The sequence below is a fragment of the Mustela putorius genome, unplaced genomic scaffold, assembly GCF_011764305.1.
Source record: "Mustela putorius furo isolate JIRA1106 unplaced genomic scaffold, ASM1176430v1.1 tig00000407_pilon_pilon_pilon, whole genome shotgun sequence".
In the NCBI taxonomy this organism is placed as follows: domain Eukaryota; kingdom Metazoa; phylum Chordata; class Mammalia; order Carnivora; family Mustelidae; genus Mustela; species Mustela putorius.
The window spans coordinates 5990177-6006611 of NW_025421373.1; the positions used below are offsets into that span (position 1 = coordinate 5990177).

General features: G+C 42.8%; 1 protein-coding gene across 1 annotated transcript in view; it reads right to left on the reverse strand.

Moving 5' to 3' along the window:
* Positions 1 to 9214: 9214 nt before the first annotated feature.
* DROSHA (drosha ribonuclease III) overlaps positions 9215 to 16435 on the reverse strand; it is a 119729-nt gene continuing 112508 nt past the window's right edge. The window contains 5 exon segments of the mRNA XM_004738079.3: positions 9215 to 9615; positions 12964 to 13010; positions 13787 to 13879; positions 15962 to 16065; positions 16157 to 16239. Of these exon segments, the coding sequence (XP_004738136.2) occupies positions 9485 to 9615; positions 12964 to 13010; positions 13787 to 13879; positions 15962 to 16065; positions 16157 to 16239 (458 nt within the window). The 3' untranslated portion in view covers positions 9215 to 9484.

Consider the following 16435-nt stretch of genomic DNA (forward strand, 5'->3'; position numbering starts at 1 on the left):
ACCATGTGTTATTGCCATCAAAATCGCCACCATGTCCAGCATCACGCCTGATGTAGAACATATGCTTAAGAGCTATGCCAGAAGTCATTATAAAGGCATTTGGGGCTGTGGCAGTTATCTGGAAGGACACTAGGAAATTCTTCGACACTATCCCTTTGCTTACCTCTCACGAATCACAGACGCCGATTTTGGAACTGAGGTTCTGATGACCAGCATTTTAACCCAGACCATCACAAACAAGTCTGTAGGGATGCAACAGGGTGTATGTGTGCAGCTTCCTTTTTTAGTGACATTTTTCATTCTTCTCAAAACAGGGGTCAATCAGTGAACTATACAGTCAGTGGGCCAAATCCACCCCACCTCCCAAGATTTTACAATTTTAAACAGTTGGGGGAAAAACAAATCAAAAGAATAACATTTGTGCCACGTGAAAATTATATGGAATTCAAAGTTCAGTGTCCATAGGTTTTCATTTGACATAAAAGTATTTTGTGAAAATTTATTTTTTCTTATTCTAGAAGTGCCTACGTCATTTTCTTGATTCTTGCCTGTTGATGTGCAAAGCCTAAAATTGATACTATTGGGCCCTTTACGCAGACGGTTTGCTGACTGCTGTCTTAAAGCACTCATTCTGCTCTGGAGCCCAAGGGACTCAAATGTCCTGCTCAACTTGAACTCTGCCATGCCACCCGGAGACTTCATTTGTACTGAGACTCTGCAGGAGAGATGTTCTATATACAGAGAAGACTAAGGTTTGGGAGTTGAGAGATCCGATGGGACCATTTAGGACTAAATCAGGATAGGAATGCCCCCCCCCCCCAATTTAAAAAAAAAAAAAAAGAGATGTGACAGAGAGGAGAAGTGAGAAGAGAAAAGCTAGCAGTGGAAGAACCCAGTTCATCGGTCCCTTTGGAGATGTGACCCGGATGCAAGGAGGTGGTGTGCGGGGTTTCACAGCCTTGCTTGAGCAGTCTGGGCACCAGACCCAACACCATTCACTCGATTGCTCTCGTCCATTACTCCTTTTACACCCATTGGTGGGCACCATGCCCCATGCAGGCAGACAGGAGGGAGTCTGCAATGCAGACCACACAGCACTTGGCACCCCCTCAAGCTCCACTGGAGTTTTCTCCTGCACCGCCCTCACCCCTCCCTGCCCCTGCTCTGCTCAGCGGCTCATCTTCCCTCTCCCGGCAGGCTGCTCCCAGACTGAGAACCGCGGGTCCCCTCAGCCTCGCCTTCCTTCCAGGCCTTTGGTTCCTCCCAACTCCTGAGCGATTCAGCTCTGTCCAGACCATCTCGCATCCCAGCACTCACACCCTGACTCTTCCTTGAGGTCTGCCAGCAAGTGCCCTCCTGGGGGGCGGCGGTGCAGAAGGAGGGGATGAGGGCAGTGATGGGCTCTCCTGGCCCATGGAACACTGGGGGCCGCGGCAGTGCCCTGAGCATCCCCACCCGCAGTCTGGAAGTATGGGCAGGTACTTCTGTCTCAGTAGGGATTTCGCACACAGGGGTAGACAGACGTGGCTGAGGAAAAGTGGGGCCAGACCCACGCCAGACAGGAGAGATCAAACCAAGAGGCATAATCTTCCTGGCACCTGCCAAGACCCAGGGCACAGAGCTGAGTTCGGCAAAACTGAAAAGGTGCCCCAGGAGTGACCCCCACTGAGCCAGGTCGGACAAGGAACAGACTCGCTGTGGTTCTGGGGGATGCTCACCCCGAGGCCATCCAGTCGTTATCAGAGCTTTACCTCGCCCACAGTCTCCATTTGCCAGGCACAGTGCGCAACGCCGCAACGCCACTGAGGTACTGAACACAGCTCTGCAAAGGCCGATGGGCCCAGGAGACCTGCAGGGGAGGGTGCACACAGGTCACCCAAGCTCCGGCAGCCACGGACCAGCACAAACGCCCCGAACAGCCCTTTGATTAGGGAGGAACGAACTCCTGGGGGGACCCGTGAGGGCCACTGAGCCACCTGTGGAACCAAGGACAGAATGTCACTGAAGACTTTCCGACAAGTGCGCTTTCCTGGGAATAGGCTATTGTAAGAAAATGAAAGCTTATTTTGCCACCAACTCCTTTAAGCAGAAATGAAGTCTTAGCGAGTAAAATAACCCTGATTAGCACAGCACTGTGGAGAAGCCTCGAGGGTCTGATTTCATGGCCCCTCCGGACTTTCTCTTCAGGCAGTTAAGCGTTCACAGGAAAAATCCCTTCTCTTTATGAGGCTTCTTTAGCCGCATCACTTTGAGAAACAATTTTTAAAAGACGAAACACAATAACCTCCACCCCCCATGCTTGCACTGCTCTTATCTGTGATGCCTCTTGCAAATTCCAGCTAATCTTTAATATGCTTAATTTCTCCCCACCCCCAAACCTCAACCATTAAATTAAAATAATAATAATAATAATAATAAAGACGGGGGGGGGGCGGCGGAAACAGAAGTCCCTTGTGTTACTCAGCAAGAGTGTGTGATTTGTAAGATTCTAAAAAATCCTTCCAGCCCTGCTTATTTTGACAAAACTACTTAACACTTCAAGCAATGAACTACAGGGCATAAAAGTATAATCTGCAGAGAAAACCTTAATCCTCTACAGTAACCTATTTGAATCTCCTCAAACACATTTCGGTGTGTAGGCCTGGAGAATTAAGTCAATTGTTTGATCTGAGAAGAAAGGCAATTAGGGCTCTTTCTTGATCTTTCTGGTTGAATTCTAATCAGGGGCAGCCACTGTTCTCAACAGCTCCATTTGAGACCCCTATTATTATAATAATAGAGGTGAGCATTAGCACTGCTACAGTTAAGGGTCTTGCTGCATTTTCATTATGAGTTGTTTTATCTGGGAGTTTTCTATTGTGATGGGCTAATATTCAGCATACAAATGATTAGCTAGCTGTGTTTTTTGTTTTTCGGATTTCATTCAAAGCTTCTTCCTTAACAGAATAGTTCAGTCTGAACGAGGGCAAACTTGGAGAAGCAGCTGTCTGGGTGACAGGACAGCTGTGTTCAGTCCCCGCTGGGTTACTGGCAGAGATCGGACGGGGGCTCTGCAAAGGGATGTCTGTGGGGCCTCTGTCGGCGGAAGATGGAGACGCAGAATCTAGTTGGGGTGGTCTTGAGGGGAAAATGGGGCTTCTGCCCCCATTTGCTTACAGCAGCTCCCCAATTCCCAAACAGGAGCTGCAACCTAGTTGGAGGCACGGGCCGGAGCGGTTTACTTAGCGCAATTACATGAAATTGGGTAGGGTCATTAGTCCGTAGCAAGGGAGATTGGAGAGGGAGTTGCTGCCGGAGATTACAAGGTCAGGTGACTACAGCCTGCCCCAAGCCACCCCTTTGGTGACGTCACCGACAACACGGCTCCCCTCGGGCTTCCGTGGCTGCGGCTCATCACCTAGAATAAAACTCCTGGAGCTATTATTTTGTCTTGTTCACGTATATGAGCTTCTGCCTAGGAGAGGAGGGAAAGCAGCAGCTCCAGGAAGACAAGAGGGAACAAGTTAGCTTCTTTCCCTGCTTCCTGCAGGGTCCCCCTGTGCTTGTGCCGTCCTGTTCTAGCCTCCGGCTCCTGACCAAGTCCAGGAGGTCCAGAGAGGGTGCAGATGCCGTGTCCAATGTGTCGTTTTCTCTGCCTTGGCCTCAGAGTTCCTGTAAGATGGTGCTTGGAGCAAGCCAGAGTTTTGCTTTAGGCTAGCTGAGGCTTGAGGGAGAATGGCAAGGAGGAGTCTGGTGATTTTTATTGCATTGATGGTGACAGAGAGCCCATGGTTCAAAGGTGACTAGCGACAGTCCTGCCAGCCAGGAGCTGGTGCTCTAGCAGGGCAAGATGGGTGAGTCAAGAGATTAGAACAAGATGGCATGACAAAGTTGATTCAGGAAGGAGCCCAAGGATGTACACTTAACTTAAGGCCCCAGGAAAGGCTTGCAGGAGCTAGTTCCTGAGCTGATGCCCAAAAAGTAAGTGAGATAATCAGCAAGGAGGTGGCCTATTGCAGGCAGTGCAAAATCCTGGAGGGGAATGTAAAATGTGTTTAAACATCTGCAACCTTTTCAGTCAGGATGGAGTCGGGGGGGGGGGGGGGGGGAGGCAGCAGAGGGCCCATGTCTGGTCGTGAGGGAATTTAACAGCCTTTGTCTTTATCTTAGAGGCAATGGGGAATCCGTGAAATATTTTAACCAGGTTAGTAACATGAAGAGATTAATCCTTTAGAAAGAGAAGAGAATGTATTTATTTTCATTGCTCTATAACAAACGGTCACAAAGGTAGCTGCCTAAAAACACCCCTTGCCTCGCCAAAGTGACACATAAAATTAACCATCGCCATCAACCTATTACCCCTAAAGAATCTGAGAAACAGCACTGCTGAAATCGTTATTCCTGGGGGAAGGGCTAAAATTACCATATTTGCCACAAATTTTGAACCTAAACCTAAAATCAAGCCTTTAGATGTAATTTGGAGAATAAAGGGAAAAGGAAAACAATACCACAAGAAAGCAATACATCACATCCAGAATGTGCACCATTCTACAGGATAGCTGGCAGGGCTTCTTCAACTAGCTATGAAAAGAGAAGTGCAGGAGTGTTCCAGATTAAAAGTGACCTAAGAGACATAAAAACCAAAGGCAATGTATGGACTCTGCTTAAATCATTAGTTGGACAAACCAGCTGTACATTTGAATACAGACTGGTTATTAGGAGTTATTAGGGAGTTTTGGATGATTTTATTGTCACAGTGGTTGAAAAATAGAACAATTATATTTGACCTGAAAATTGACTTTTTGTCACAGGGAAGAGTCAACAGTCACGGGGGCCGACTTCATCTCCCAAGATCAAATTGAGGTTCCACCTCCTGTGACTCCTACCCTTCCTCCAGAAGGAATGAGTCACTCCCTCTCTCGGATCCTCTGTCTGGTACCTTAAACACATGGGTGTTATGTGTTTCGTTTTCTAAATAGTGTACTCCTTGAAGACAAGGACTCTGCTTTAATCTTCCATGCTTAGGATATCGTAGATGCTATAAATACTGATAAATCCTGAGTGAGCGTTCCCCAAACCCCTATGTCAAAGGTAAGAATTTATTCTATTTCATGGTTGCTCCATTTTAACATCATAAAATAGAATCTTTACTAAACCATAAAGAAACCTATCAGAATTAAATAAGGAATATGGCCACACTGGTCCAGTGTAGTATCCAGCAGTTGGCCAGTGAATGTCTTTTTGATGTGGTTGGGCTGGCAAATATTGGATTTGGGTTGTTCAGTGCCTGCCTTAGAAACAGTTGTGTCAGTTGAGGTGATGCTAGCTGCTCCAACAGATCAGCCCCCAAATCTCAGCAGTTTAACACATTGCTGCTTCTCATTTACCTTAAGTCCAAGCAGGAGCCCCCTATCAAGGGAGAGCCAGTGGTGGGGTGGGGGTAAAGGCTCTGTTCCATGCAGCCATTCACATTCTCACTGATGGTGGCTTTCAAAGCCACCCTTCCTGGATATCGACATCTAGTTAGTAGGGGAGCTCTTGACATCTGAGGGGTGGGAAACAGCCACTCAGCCTCAAGTGAATGCAAAGAAGCTGGAATGTGGTCCCCAGTGAGGCAGGAACTTCCCGACAATTCTACAAGAACAAAATCCTTGGTGGCTGGTTGTTTCTCTCTTCCACAGGTTTTTCTCTTAAATGTTCTGACATTTATACAAAAGAGGTATGCTTATTTCATCCCTCATAAAATAGTAGAAGTGATAAGGGTCCAGTAAAGAACTTGGGGCTAATAGCTATAGGGAACTTGGCTGCAACGCTTTAGTAACGATGTTACTCCCAGTTCAGAACGTCTCATGAAACCTCATGAGTAATTCACAAAAGGCCATCTTCACATTGCAGAAGGTAACGGTAGAGATATGTCACAACAACTTTACAAAACATAAGGAAGATAGAAATAATTCTGAAACAGCCCACTGATTTAAGAAAATCTCAACTAGAGATGAGATTGGATGAGCATTGGATGAGAATTCCTTCTCCGGTATACATTTATCTCATGTGTGAAGCCTATGGTTTCAAAGTGCTACATCACTGGAAGGGTGTCCTGTCTCCAACATGGGGAAAGCCAGTGTTCTTCTTCGTAGATATACAACCAGTGAAGGTTTTGAGTCCACATCCAATCTGTACTTCAGCTCAAATATCCTGGGCTACAAAACCATGTGTCCAATTGCGTATTCAACATCTGGGGAGACATTCCTCAGGCCCTTCAAGTTCAAGAGCCAACTAAGTTCAACATCTTTCTTTCTAATTCTGCTTTCCCATAAACAGTTTGCAACTCGATTGAACAAAGATTAGCCTGATATTCTCTCACTTCATTTCTCCCACCTCAGCGATTCTTAGCCTGGGGTGATTTTGCTTCCAGAGGATATCTGGCAATACCTGGAGACATTTTCAGTTGTCACAACCACGAGACAGGATGCTACTGGCATCTAATGGGTAGAGACTCGGAATGTAAGTAAATACCTTACAATGCACAGGACAGTTCCGCCTGCCTCCAGTGAAGAATTATCTAGTTCAAAATGTCAACAGTGCCAACAGTGTTGAGATAGAAATATCTTGCCCTATTCCATGTCCTATAGTTCTACCACGTCTGTAACTTTCAAATCTGTCCCAGCAGCCCATTCCCGATGCCACATTACAGTCCTTCATCACATCTCCCATGGAATACAAGAGGATCCTAACCCATTTTCTTGCCACCCAATCCTGTTGTTCCTTTGAAAGGACAGGTCCTCCCCCATCTTGCAAGTGCTCTCTCATCTTTAAGGTTTCCAAATATTAACTCTTGGGTGAACCTTCCTGTGTGACCTGCTCTCCCCTCCAGTGTCAGTTGGAGACCCTGTCCATAGACACACCATTCCTTGTTTCCCAAATTAGACCCAAGTGACTTGTGAGAAGGAACCTTTATATTCAACCTCCATGAGTAATAAACAGCACAATTGAAGTAATGTAAGAATGTACTCTCTCACTGGCACTTCTTGTGATAAGAACTAGAAGGTAAAAAGGCTGGGCTGGGTTGGGTAGGATATAGGGCGGATACCGTGGTCATAGTGGCCTGCTGTTGAGTTGGTCTATGTGCCTAGTTACAGAATTTGGCTGTTGGCCTCATTATTGCTCTACAGAGCCCCTGGAGCTAACCTGCTCTGAGGGTGCATTTGCTGTTTCACTGTGAGGTACTCTAGTGTCTCAGGGACTTAATTTCTTTAGGTTTTAAGAACTATTAATATGGAGAAAGAAAATGAAAAAGGTCAAGACTACTACAGAGAGAAGAAGTCAAGGTCCAATAAAAAGTCTTAAGCAGTATGTCGGCTTTGGCATTATTTTAAATCATATGGAAGACGAGTGATAGTGCTTACTTAAAAAAAAGTCTGGATCTCAGCTCAGGTTGTGATCTCAGGTCCAGAGATCAAGCCCTACATTGGGCTCTGTACTCAGCTTGGAGTCTGCTGGTCCCCCTCCCTCTGGTCCTCCCCCCACTCGTGATCTGCACACATGCTCGGTCTCTCAAATAAATATATACATAAAATCTTCTTTAAAAAAGTTCAGGTATTTTCCATTGTAACATTTTCAAGGCCACTGATGAATCCAGCATTCCTCCCCTTCCAGTCTTGCTATGTGCAGGGAGGAGGAACACCAGGACAAACTTTTGGTATAGGTACTTTCTTACATTTCATAATTAACAAAATTAAGAAACTCTAGGGAGGTCTTCTCTCACTCCTCTCCACAATGTATGTGTACACATGTGTGCAGCATTATTTATGACAGCAAAACATTGCTTACAACCTATACATCTTTCACTAGTCAAGAAATCACAGTGCACCCGTAACTGGTACTTACGATATGCAATAATATGCAGCCATCAATGTAAATGTCAATATGAATTCAACACTGAGAGATATGCATGATGTACTAGTTAATAAAAAAAGAAGGATAAGAAAACCATATGTACGCTATCCAATTGTTAAGGCACACGAGTGCATGTGTGTACGTGTGTCCATACACAGAAGGTCTGACGGTATACAAAAGCTCCGGGTGATGGAGTCATGGGTGGTTTATTTTTCTGCCTATGCTTTCTACTTTCTCCACAGTATTTCCAAAGTAGCATTTGTTTCTTTCTCCTGCTAATGAAAGTAATATGTTCCCCCCAATTTTCCGTCTTGCATAGGTATCATTTAATAGTCACATACGTAAGAAACCTTCCAAATTACCTGAAAGACCCATTCTGTCTCCTGCTTCGTATCTTAACTCAAACGATACCCTTTTGGGGGATCTCTCGAACTACCTGACCGAAAACTGCACCCTCCCCACCTCCCTGCTCTATTTTGAGCCGTCATCTACACCACCATGCGCTGTATGTTTTACTTCCCTGTCTACTGAGTGCATTTCTCTATTAGCACATTAGCTCTCTGAGGCCAGGAGGGGGTTTCATTATGTTCACTGCTGGAAGCCCAGAGCCTAGAACAATGCCCAATACACAGAAGGTACTCACTATGTATTTGCTAAAATAATGAATGAAAACACTTTTTTTTTTCAAAAAAGAGGTTTTGCCTTTATTAATAAGGAACAAGTGATATTCAGCTTAAAATAACATTTTTTAAAATGTCCTATCTTTTAATGTATTGTTAGCCCCTTATCGCAGGGACCACTTCAAGCTGACGAAAGCTGTGAAGACTCCTCGTCTTGCTCCCCGCCCGCCCCCAACCTTCCTCTCCCATCCCCACACACATAAAATCCAGCACAATTTCAGGAGGTTCTGAGACTTCCTTTAGGTCTCTCTATAAACTTCTTAAAGTGTCCACGGACCCCAGGGTTAGAGTATCTGATTTAAAGTGTCACCTGGCTTAGAATCATGATTTCTTCCCCTATTCTAATGATACAAAGAATATTTGTGACTCAAATGTGTCCTTCCCCACTCCCACTAGCCAGCTACATGTTAAAGGGATCCCTTCTTCAAAGGACTCACTGCTGAGCAAGGGCTAAGTTCAGCGTTTGCGGTTGAGAAGACGATAAACATCCAGATGAAAGCTGAAAAATCTAGTTAATAATCCAGAGATTTCCGAAAGTACAGTTGCTAATAGAGTGTTGCTCAAGTATCTGGTGAGGTGGGTTTTTTACTTGTCAGCTGAAGTCTTGTGTCACAATCTCAGATGGAGAGAGAAAAACAGGATCTATTCCACATAGAAGATGCTTTTTGAATTTTATTGTTTAAAGAACAAAATAGAAGGGAATATGCACACCACCAAAGTGAAGTTTTCCATTAAATAGAAGAGAAATCAAATTCTTTGCAACAAAGACCAGCATATTAGATCAGTAAAACGACAACAGCGATTTGACTTTGTGTTTTATTTCAACGGGCACCCTTCGTTCATTGTCTGTAGGAAAACTAGGCTAGATCTCGATGGGCAACAGTCACAGTTATTAAGCAAGGAGATGCGCCACCACTTCCGTGCCCTCTTTATTTCTTTACGTCTTCAGTCTCATCTGGCTCTTTCTCTTGATGCTCTCTTTCCCACCTCATTTCTTTTAACTCTTGTCTGTACTTCCGTTCAATGAACCGCTTCTGATGGGCCATCTGGGGAAAGTTATCTGACACGAGGAGATACATTTTATACTCAATAAAGGGTAGCCTCTGGTGCAAAGAACGACGCAGACTAAACACACACACACACACATTCACGAGAAACAGAGCTGTATGTTCCTAGGCAAGAGGCAAACAACAACTGCTCGGTCTCTTCCTTCAGCTTTTGTCATTCAAAACCCACTGGCAGTCGGCACCTGCACCCTGATTCTAGACTGTGATACCCGATGTGAACTTGAGTATAAGAGGCACCAAAACAGATAGGAATGTTAAGACAGATGCATGGTTTCAGGATGGTTCCAGGTAGGCAAGTGTTTTAACACGGTTCTCCTAGTAAAACCTGATTGTCAGGGAGAGATTACACAATGTAGTCAAGTGGACGTGTGTACTTTTGCAAAGCTCAAACCCAAAGCTCTAAACAAATAATGGTATTATCACCCTGTTAGTTACCAAGCATTAAAATTCCTGAAAAGAGGGAAAAGGTCTGATGGAGAGAAGGCATTAAGTCGTTATTTCTGATCATCCTATTTTTCTAGTTTACCACGGGATACCCAATGCTTCGTCAGCAACAGCAACTCAGGTAGAGCAATTTTATTTGGTTAAAGGAAATGTATCACTCCATGGTATAGCTTGAGCTATATTTTAGTTGATATTTGACACTGTGCAGGAATGCTAGACACAGTGAAAATCTTGGTTAAGATCTAAAAATTGTTATGACTCCGTTGTCATTTGTGGCATATAACAAGCACAGAGCGTAAGAAACCAAGGATGGAACGATAATAAAAGTCACGTTATACACTTGGTCAACGACACATGCAAACCTCACGAAGGGAGGCATGCATGAAGGGTGAAGGAGAGTCACCCAAGTTACCTGGTAACACGAAGGGAAAGGGACACTCTTCTCCCTAACCAGGTAAGGGGTTGTTATATTCAAGAGTTCCTGCTTTGTATTTAAAAATAGGAAGATTCAGAGATGTGAGAGAGCATGGCATGTTTGGGGAAGAGCACGTTTGTTTTTTGTTAAGAATGAACCATAATAAAAGTGGATATAAATACATAGCAAATTCCTAAATTACTCCCCCTTCTTATGTAGCATCCCATCCCTCCCCAGGTGAGAGCAGGGACAGGAACAGGGGGGTAGGAAAAGCATCTGAGGCGGGGGGTGAATCAGTAAAGAACCTGCATATCTGCGTCACTGACTGACTATAAACAGAAGAGATACATAGTGACATCTGTATTTTAGAAATGAAACAGGAACAAAATCCTATTTCCTAAATGACAGCAAGTTGACCTTATGTATTGTATAAAACACAGGTTTCAAGTATTCTAAGTACTTTCTAAAAAATAAATCAAAATCCAAAAAAGTTAGCTGTAAAGCAAGTTTCTCCAAAATGAACCCTACTTCCTCAGTAAATTCTATTCTAAAACCTAGTTTGCATTAAAAAAAAAAAAAAAAACCCACTCAGATCTGACCACTGATCAACTTTTAGAATGTATCCTCATAGTTTCCTATGAAGTTATGCTACACACATACATACACAGTGTAAATGTGTATATATTACATGGACATTTGAATATTTAATCATTCCTGCATCCACCCTCACTTTGGGAGACAATAGAACAGGTACCTCTTTATGGGTACTTTTTAAAACATTCTAGTGTAAGTGTTTCCCTGTACCACTAGTCTTCAAAAATACTGCTATAATGATTGCAACATATTACAGCATTTGGATAAAGCAAGAATTGGTCAACCACTGCCCACCACCTATCTTTGCATGTACGGTTTCCTGGAACACAGACACAACCACATCCGCATACTCTTCATTCCTGCTCGCTGAAATGGCAGATTCGAGTAACCGTGACAGACCGTGTGGCATGTAAAGCTTAACATATTTACTATCTGGTCCTTTACAGAAAACATTTGCCAACCCCCAGGCTATCGTATCATTTATTTAAGCATTTACCTACTGTTAATCATGCAGTTTGATTTACTTATGTGTTTTCTGGCTATTATATATCAAGCTGTCACTATTATCGTGGCATGTGAACTTGAGCTCATAACTCCAGTTGTTTCCTTAAGTTTGGTTCCTAGAAATGAAGTCTCCGGATCAAAGAGTATGGACTTCTTTAAGGACCTGATACAGGCAAACTGCCTTCCAGCAGCTCAAATGATTCACTCTTGCCACTAGGTAGGTGGAGGTCAGTCTCTGAACAGGCCCTCTCTCCAGGACTGTTTTATCGTTTAAAAAACAAACAAAAAAGCTTTGGATCCAAAAAGAACCTTCAGTAATTTTACAGGTAGAAAATGGAATCTCACTTTTATTTCAGTACGTGATTGTGCATTTGTAAGTAATGAGTGAAAAAATTCCCTAACAGAGCTAACTTAAAACTTTCAGTGACTATTCCACTGCCACGGGAACCTAGAAATACTAGCTACCGCCCCAAACTTGTCCTCCCTCCCGCCAACCCGGGAAGCTACCGTCTGCTGATTTCCACTTGGCTCCTGCCCTCTTGCCTTCCCTGGAATCTCCCACAGCCGAGCATCCTGGGCCTCCTGACTTTTAGCTTCCCAAGCTTTGCTCTGTCCCACGTTCGGCTGGTACTTGGAGTGTAATGGAACTGCAGTGCAATGTTTTGCTCACAGACTCTGCTGCACAGCACAGCCCATCTCAGAAGAAAAATCCTTTGCTAAGCCTTCAGCTTACAAGAGACTATGCAGTTCCCTACATGGCTAATTACGTAATTGAAGTGTTTTCCACCTAACCATCCTGCTCTTGGGAATCTATCCCACAGAACCAAAAGGACCAATATATAGACATTTACGGTCAACAGCGATTAAAAAATAACAAAAACAAAACCAGAAAGAATGTCCACCAAAACTAAAAAAGCTGAATAGAATACGGCAAATCCATAGCATGAAATACCATGCAGCCATTAAGAATGAATGAATTGGGGGCCCCCCATGTTATATTGTTGAGCAACAACAGAAAGATGCAGATGCTCATGAATCAATAGCCAGAAACTAAAAAGAAAAAACCTTCACTTATATAAGATTTTAGAAGTAAAGAGAAACATATAGAAGATACACTGGGATCTTCACATGGGCTACCTGAGCTGAGGGGGACTCCAAGCAAGAAAGGAAAATGAAAATCAAAAAGTATTCGGGAATACTCTTCAAAACAATTATTAGCCCATTTTATACATATCTTACATTCTACTACACTCCAGGTAGTGAGTAATAATGAAGAAAAAAAAGATCACTTTTTGTCAGTACTTACCATTTTTATATTTCCCCATTTTCTTTCCATAAAACACACATTATGAACATAGAATTATAGAAAAAGGGACAGGCTTACATTTCTCCAGTGCATCCATTGCTGCTCCCATTTCCGCTTGCTGAATACTATTAAATAAAATAAAGGTGCAGTTTAAAGATTTTTTTTTTTCACCAGCACAAGCTATGGCCACACATTATTCAGGTCGATTTTCATGTCTGGTGCATAAAATTTATCTGATTACTTCTGTCACGTACTGAATCGCACAAGTTAGGAATGTACACAAGGCCGTGCAGAAACATCATTTATTTGCACAACAACCATTTATGTTATTTGTTCCACATTTTTAATGGTATAATAAAATGCCTTCCATTTATATTAGGTCTGAAGTATTTCTTACTTAAGTTTGAACATCTTTAGCATAAAGTTGAAAGAAGAGTAAAAAAAAAAAATGCACATATAGACAGACTTCCAATCACTTCTCAGTTTAAGATATAAATTAGAGGGTTCAAAGAAATAGGCTAAAATGCATATTTCTTTTTACCTGAGAGAGGATGTTAGCATTTCCAACAAAGTTCAAGGGAGTGGCAGTAAGAAATCAAATGGCTAATGGCTGTGTCACGCACGTGTCCTACAAAATGCTTGCGGCCACGCTCGGTACCCTATTGGGTAACTGACACTGGGATGGGTGTACCAGGTAATGTGGCTTTCTCAAGGTAGCCAAAGCCCCTTATACAAAGGCAAGGTGGGGACATTAATCCTAGGATTTACTTTGCTACCACCCTTGAACATCCTGTACTCTGCGTTTAAAAAGACTGACAATATAGTTTGGAAACACCAAGCAGGGACTTCTCGGACACAAAGGATGTTCATTCAAAGAAATTAAAAGGCTCTCTTCTCATACCTTGGTCCTTTCCCACATCCTATTCTTTCTCCCTTGAAGTACACTGCCACCGTGTAGGTTCTAGCATGGGAGGGTCCCACCGTCTGCAGAGTCCTGAAAGGAAAAAAAGGAACATTAATTATGGTAAGGTGTTACTTCATACTCATTGCTAACATTTAACTCTAAGAAAAGCCATGTACTTATCACTTAAGACAGAAAAAGGTAAAAATAACAAGAAAATTAAAAGAGTAAGTTTATTTGCTATGCTGACAAATCTATAGAGAGCTTTTAAAGTAGGAAATTTTAAAAATTCTACACTGGATTTTTATATATCTTTTCCCATTCCCAAAGCATTATAAATAGCATCTGAAGGCTAGCAGTGAAGTGTAAAATGTCTTAAACAATTTCAAAGTGTCTGTATTCCAAGTATCCTAAGACTAACAAACTTTCAGCAGTGGAAAGTTAACCATTTCAGTCTGTTCATTGTTCTTCAGTGCTAATCACAACCAAAAATGATAACTATTTGGGGCAATACATCTCAAGCCACATCTGAATGGTTTCATCCTTCATGAATTCTTTGCAATGCCTAGCATCTTATCTAAAAGATCAGAAAATGTATTTAATTTTGAAACATCCGAGATCATTTCAAAGGTACGCTATAACTCCGAGTACACAACACAACTGCCAAAAAACAAAACTCCAGGTAGTCTGGATTTTAATGACATGGTGCAGATTTCTAATGCAGTAAAACTGATAACTTTATGGAAAGGGAAATTAAAAGTAGCCAACAAAGATAATGGAACACACACAGTAATCTTGAAAAAAAAATGCAAATCAACCCTATCATCTTGATAAAAAAGAACAAGCTCAAGGCGTACTTGCATTTGGGGGATTTATGAGAAGGAGCAGAATCATTTCCTTTGTCTTTTGCACACTCCGTGGGATGAAAGCACACAATGGCCACTCTAAGATAGCACTTATGACAGTAAGCATGCCCGTGCTATGAGAAGTTTATTGTTCTCATTTTATTTATTGGACCTTAATTATCACTTTGATGAGGAAATACTTTGAGCCTTTCATGTAATACAGTTCCTATGGTCATTATGCTTATTAGGTACATATTAAAGTCCTATTTCTAAACATTTGGGGATTTCTCCCAATAAGTAAAGGAAACATTGTTTTGCAGTGACAGCTTCTTGGGACAATTTATAGTAGCTTGCTGTGGGGCGACTCAAACTTCTCTTGGCCTCAGTTCCTTTAGCAAAAAAGCCTATAACGTGTTGGGACTATTAAACAAACACATAAAAAAGGATTTAAAATTCCCAGCTGCCACTCTGGTGTTTTTCCTTTCGAAGTTTGAGAAAGTCCACAGAGAAGGGCTTTTCTTCCATATGGAACACCGGCAGGAATGTGTGTCTGTGCCACCACGTGTGCAGAAACAAGGGGTAAACCAGCATGCAAACCAGATTTTTCAACATCCTTAAAAACACATACCCAGATAATACTTTGGGAGGCAATCCACCCATTTTGATAATTCATTCCTTTTCTAACTCCTCTTTGAAAACACCTTCTGAAGCAACAAAGGAGGGTCTCAAGATAATTACTCCACCTAGGTCAAATCTCCTGTTATCATCAAAACTAGTGTTATGTGCGCAGTGACCCGCATTCTTCTTGCACGACTTTTGGCTACCACTCAAGAGGATAACAATTTGTCCCTAAAGATACTCAAAAGCACACCACAGTTTCTGACACACATTCTGAGAAGAAACACTCCAAATCTGTGACTAACACAGGGCCAGTGGAGAACCGCCTGCTGCCTGCAGTGGCTGCCTGATAGGGCGCGGAGCTGTTGGGCAACAGGGACAGAGGCCAGCACGCTTCAGGGCGCAGAGGAGAGGGACTGCCCAAACACTGTCACAAACAGCCACAATCTTCTTCTAACCTAGATGTACAGCCCTGCGGAGATTATGAGAAATGAGACAAACATAAAAAGCACAGATAATCAAAGGCGACCCACTTACTTAGAAGAAAAGACGGAGATACCCAAAGAGACTCCATGCTGGGCCCAGAGTCCGCATCAAGGAGGCCCCAGCCAGGCCCCTTGTCAGGACTCCCCCGGGGTTCGATCTTCCTCCAGACCCCCGGAGCATCAACTCTAAACTCAACAGTGTGGTGCCTGCAGGAGCAAGTACTCACTTGTACAGAGGAATGTCTGGCTCCTTTCCTTCAGTCCTGAGCGTCAAGCAACACTGCTGAAGCTGGGATTTGGGGTCATTCCAATCCTGATTCAAAATGAACTCCTGTGGCAAGTCCCCGAAAAGTATTTAGTAATGGGTTCTGGAATTGCCAAGCATGAAGTATATAAGTAATTTAAATTTTTTATGAGCTTACTTTTAATCGTGGGAAGAAGCAAACATTCATGAAAGTATGAACATATTCCAAATCCTTATCAATGTACAGCGCTGCAATGAATGCTGAAAAAGAGAACATTTAAAAAATAAAACCACAATGCATTGCCATTTCCTCAAAGAGTAAGATACTAGACTTTAAATAAACACTGTAATGAGGTTTTCAACTCCCAGGCCCTCTTTATTTTTTAGAATTATCCTATCCTCTTTCTTCAAACAAGAATCTCCCTTCAACACTAATATTAGAAGCAACAGTATAGAT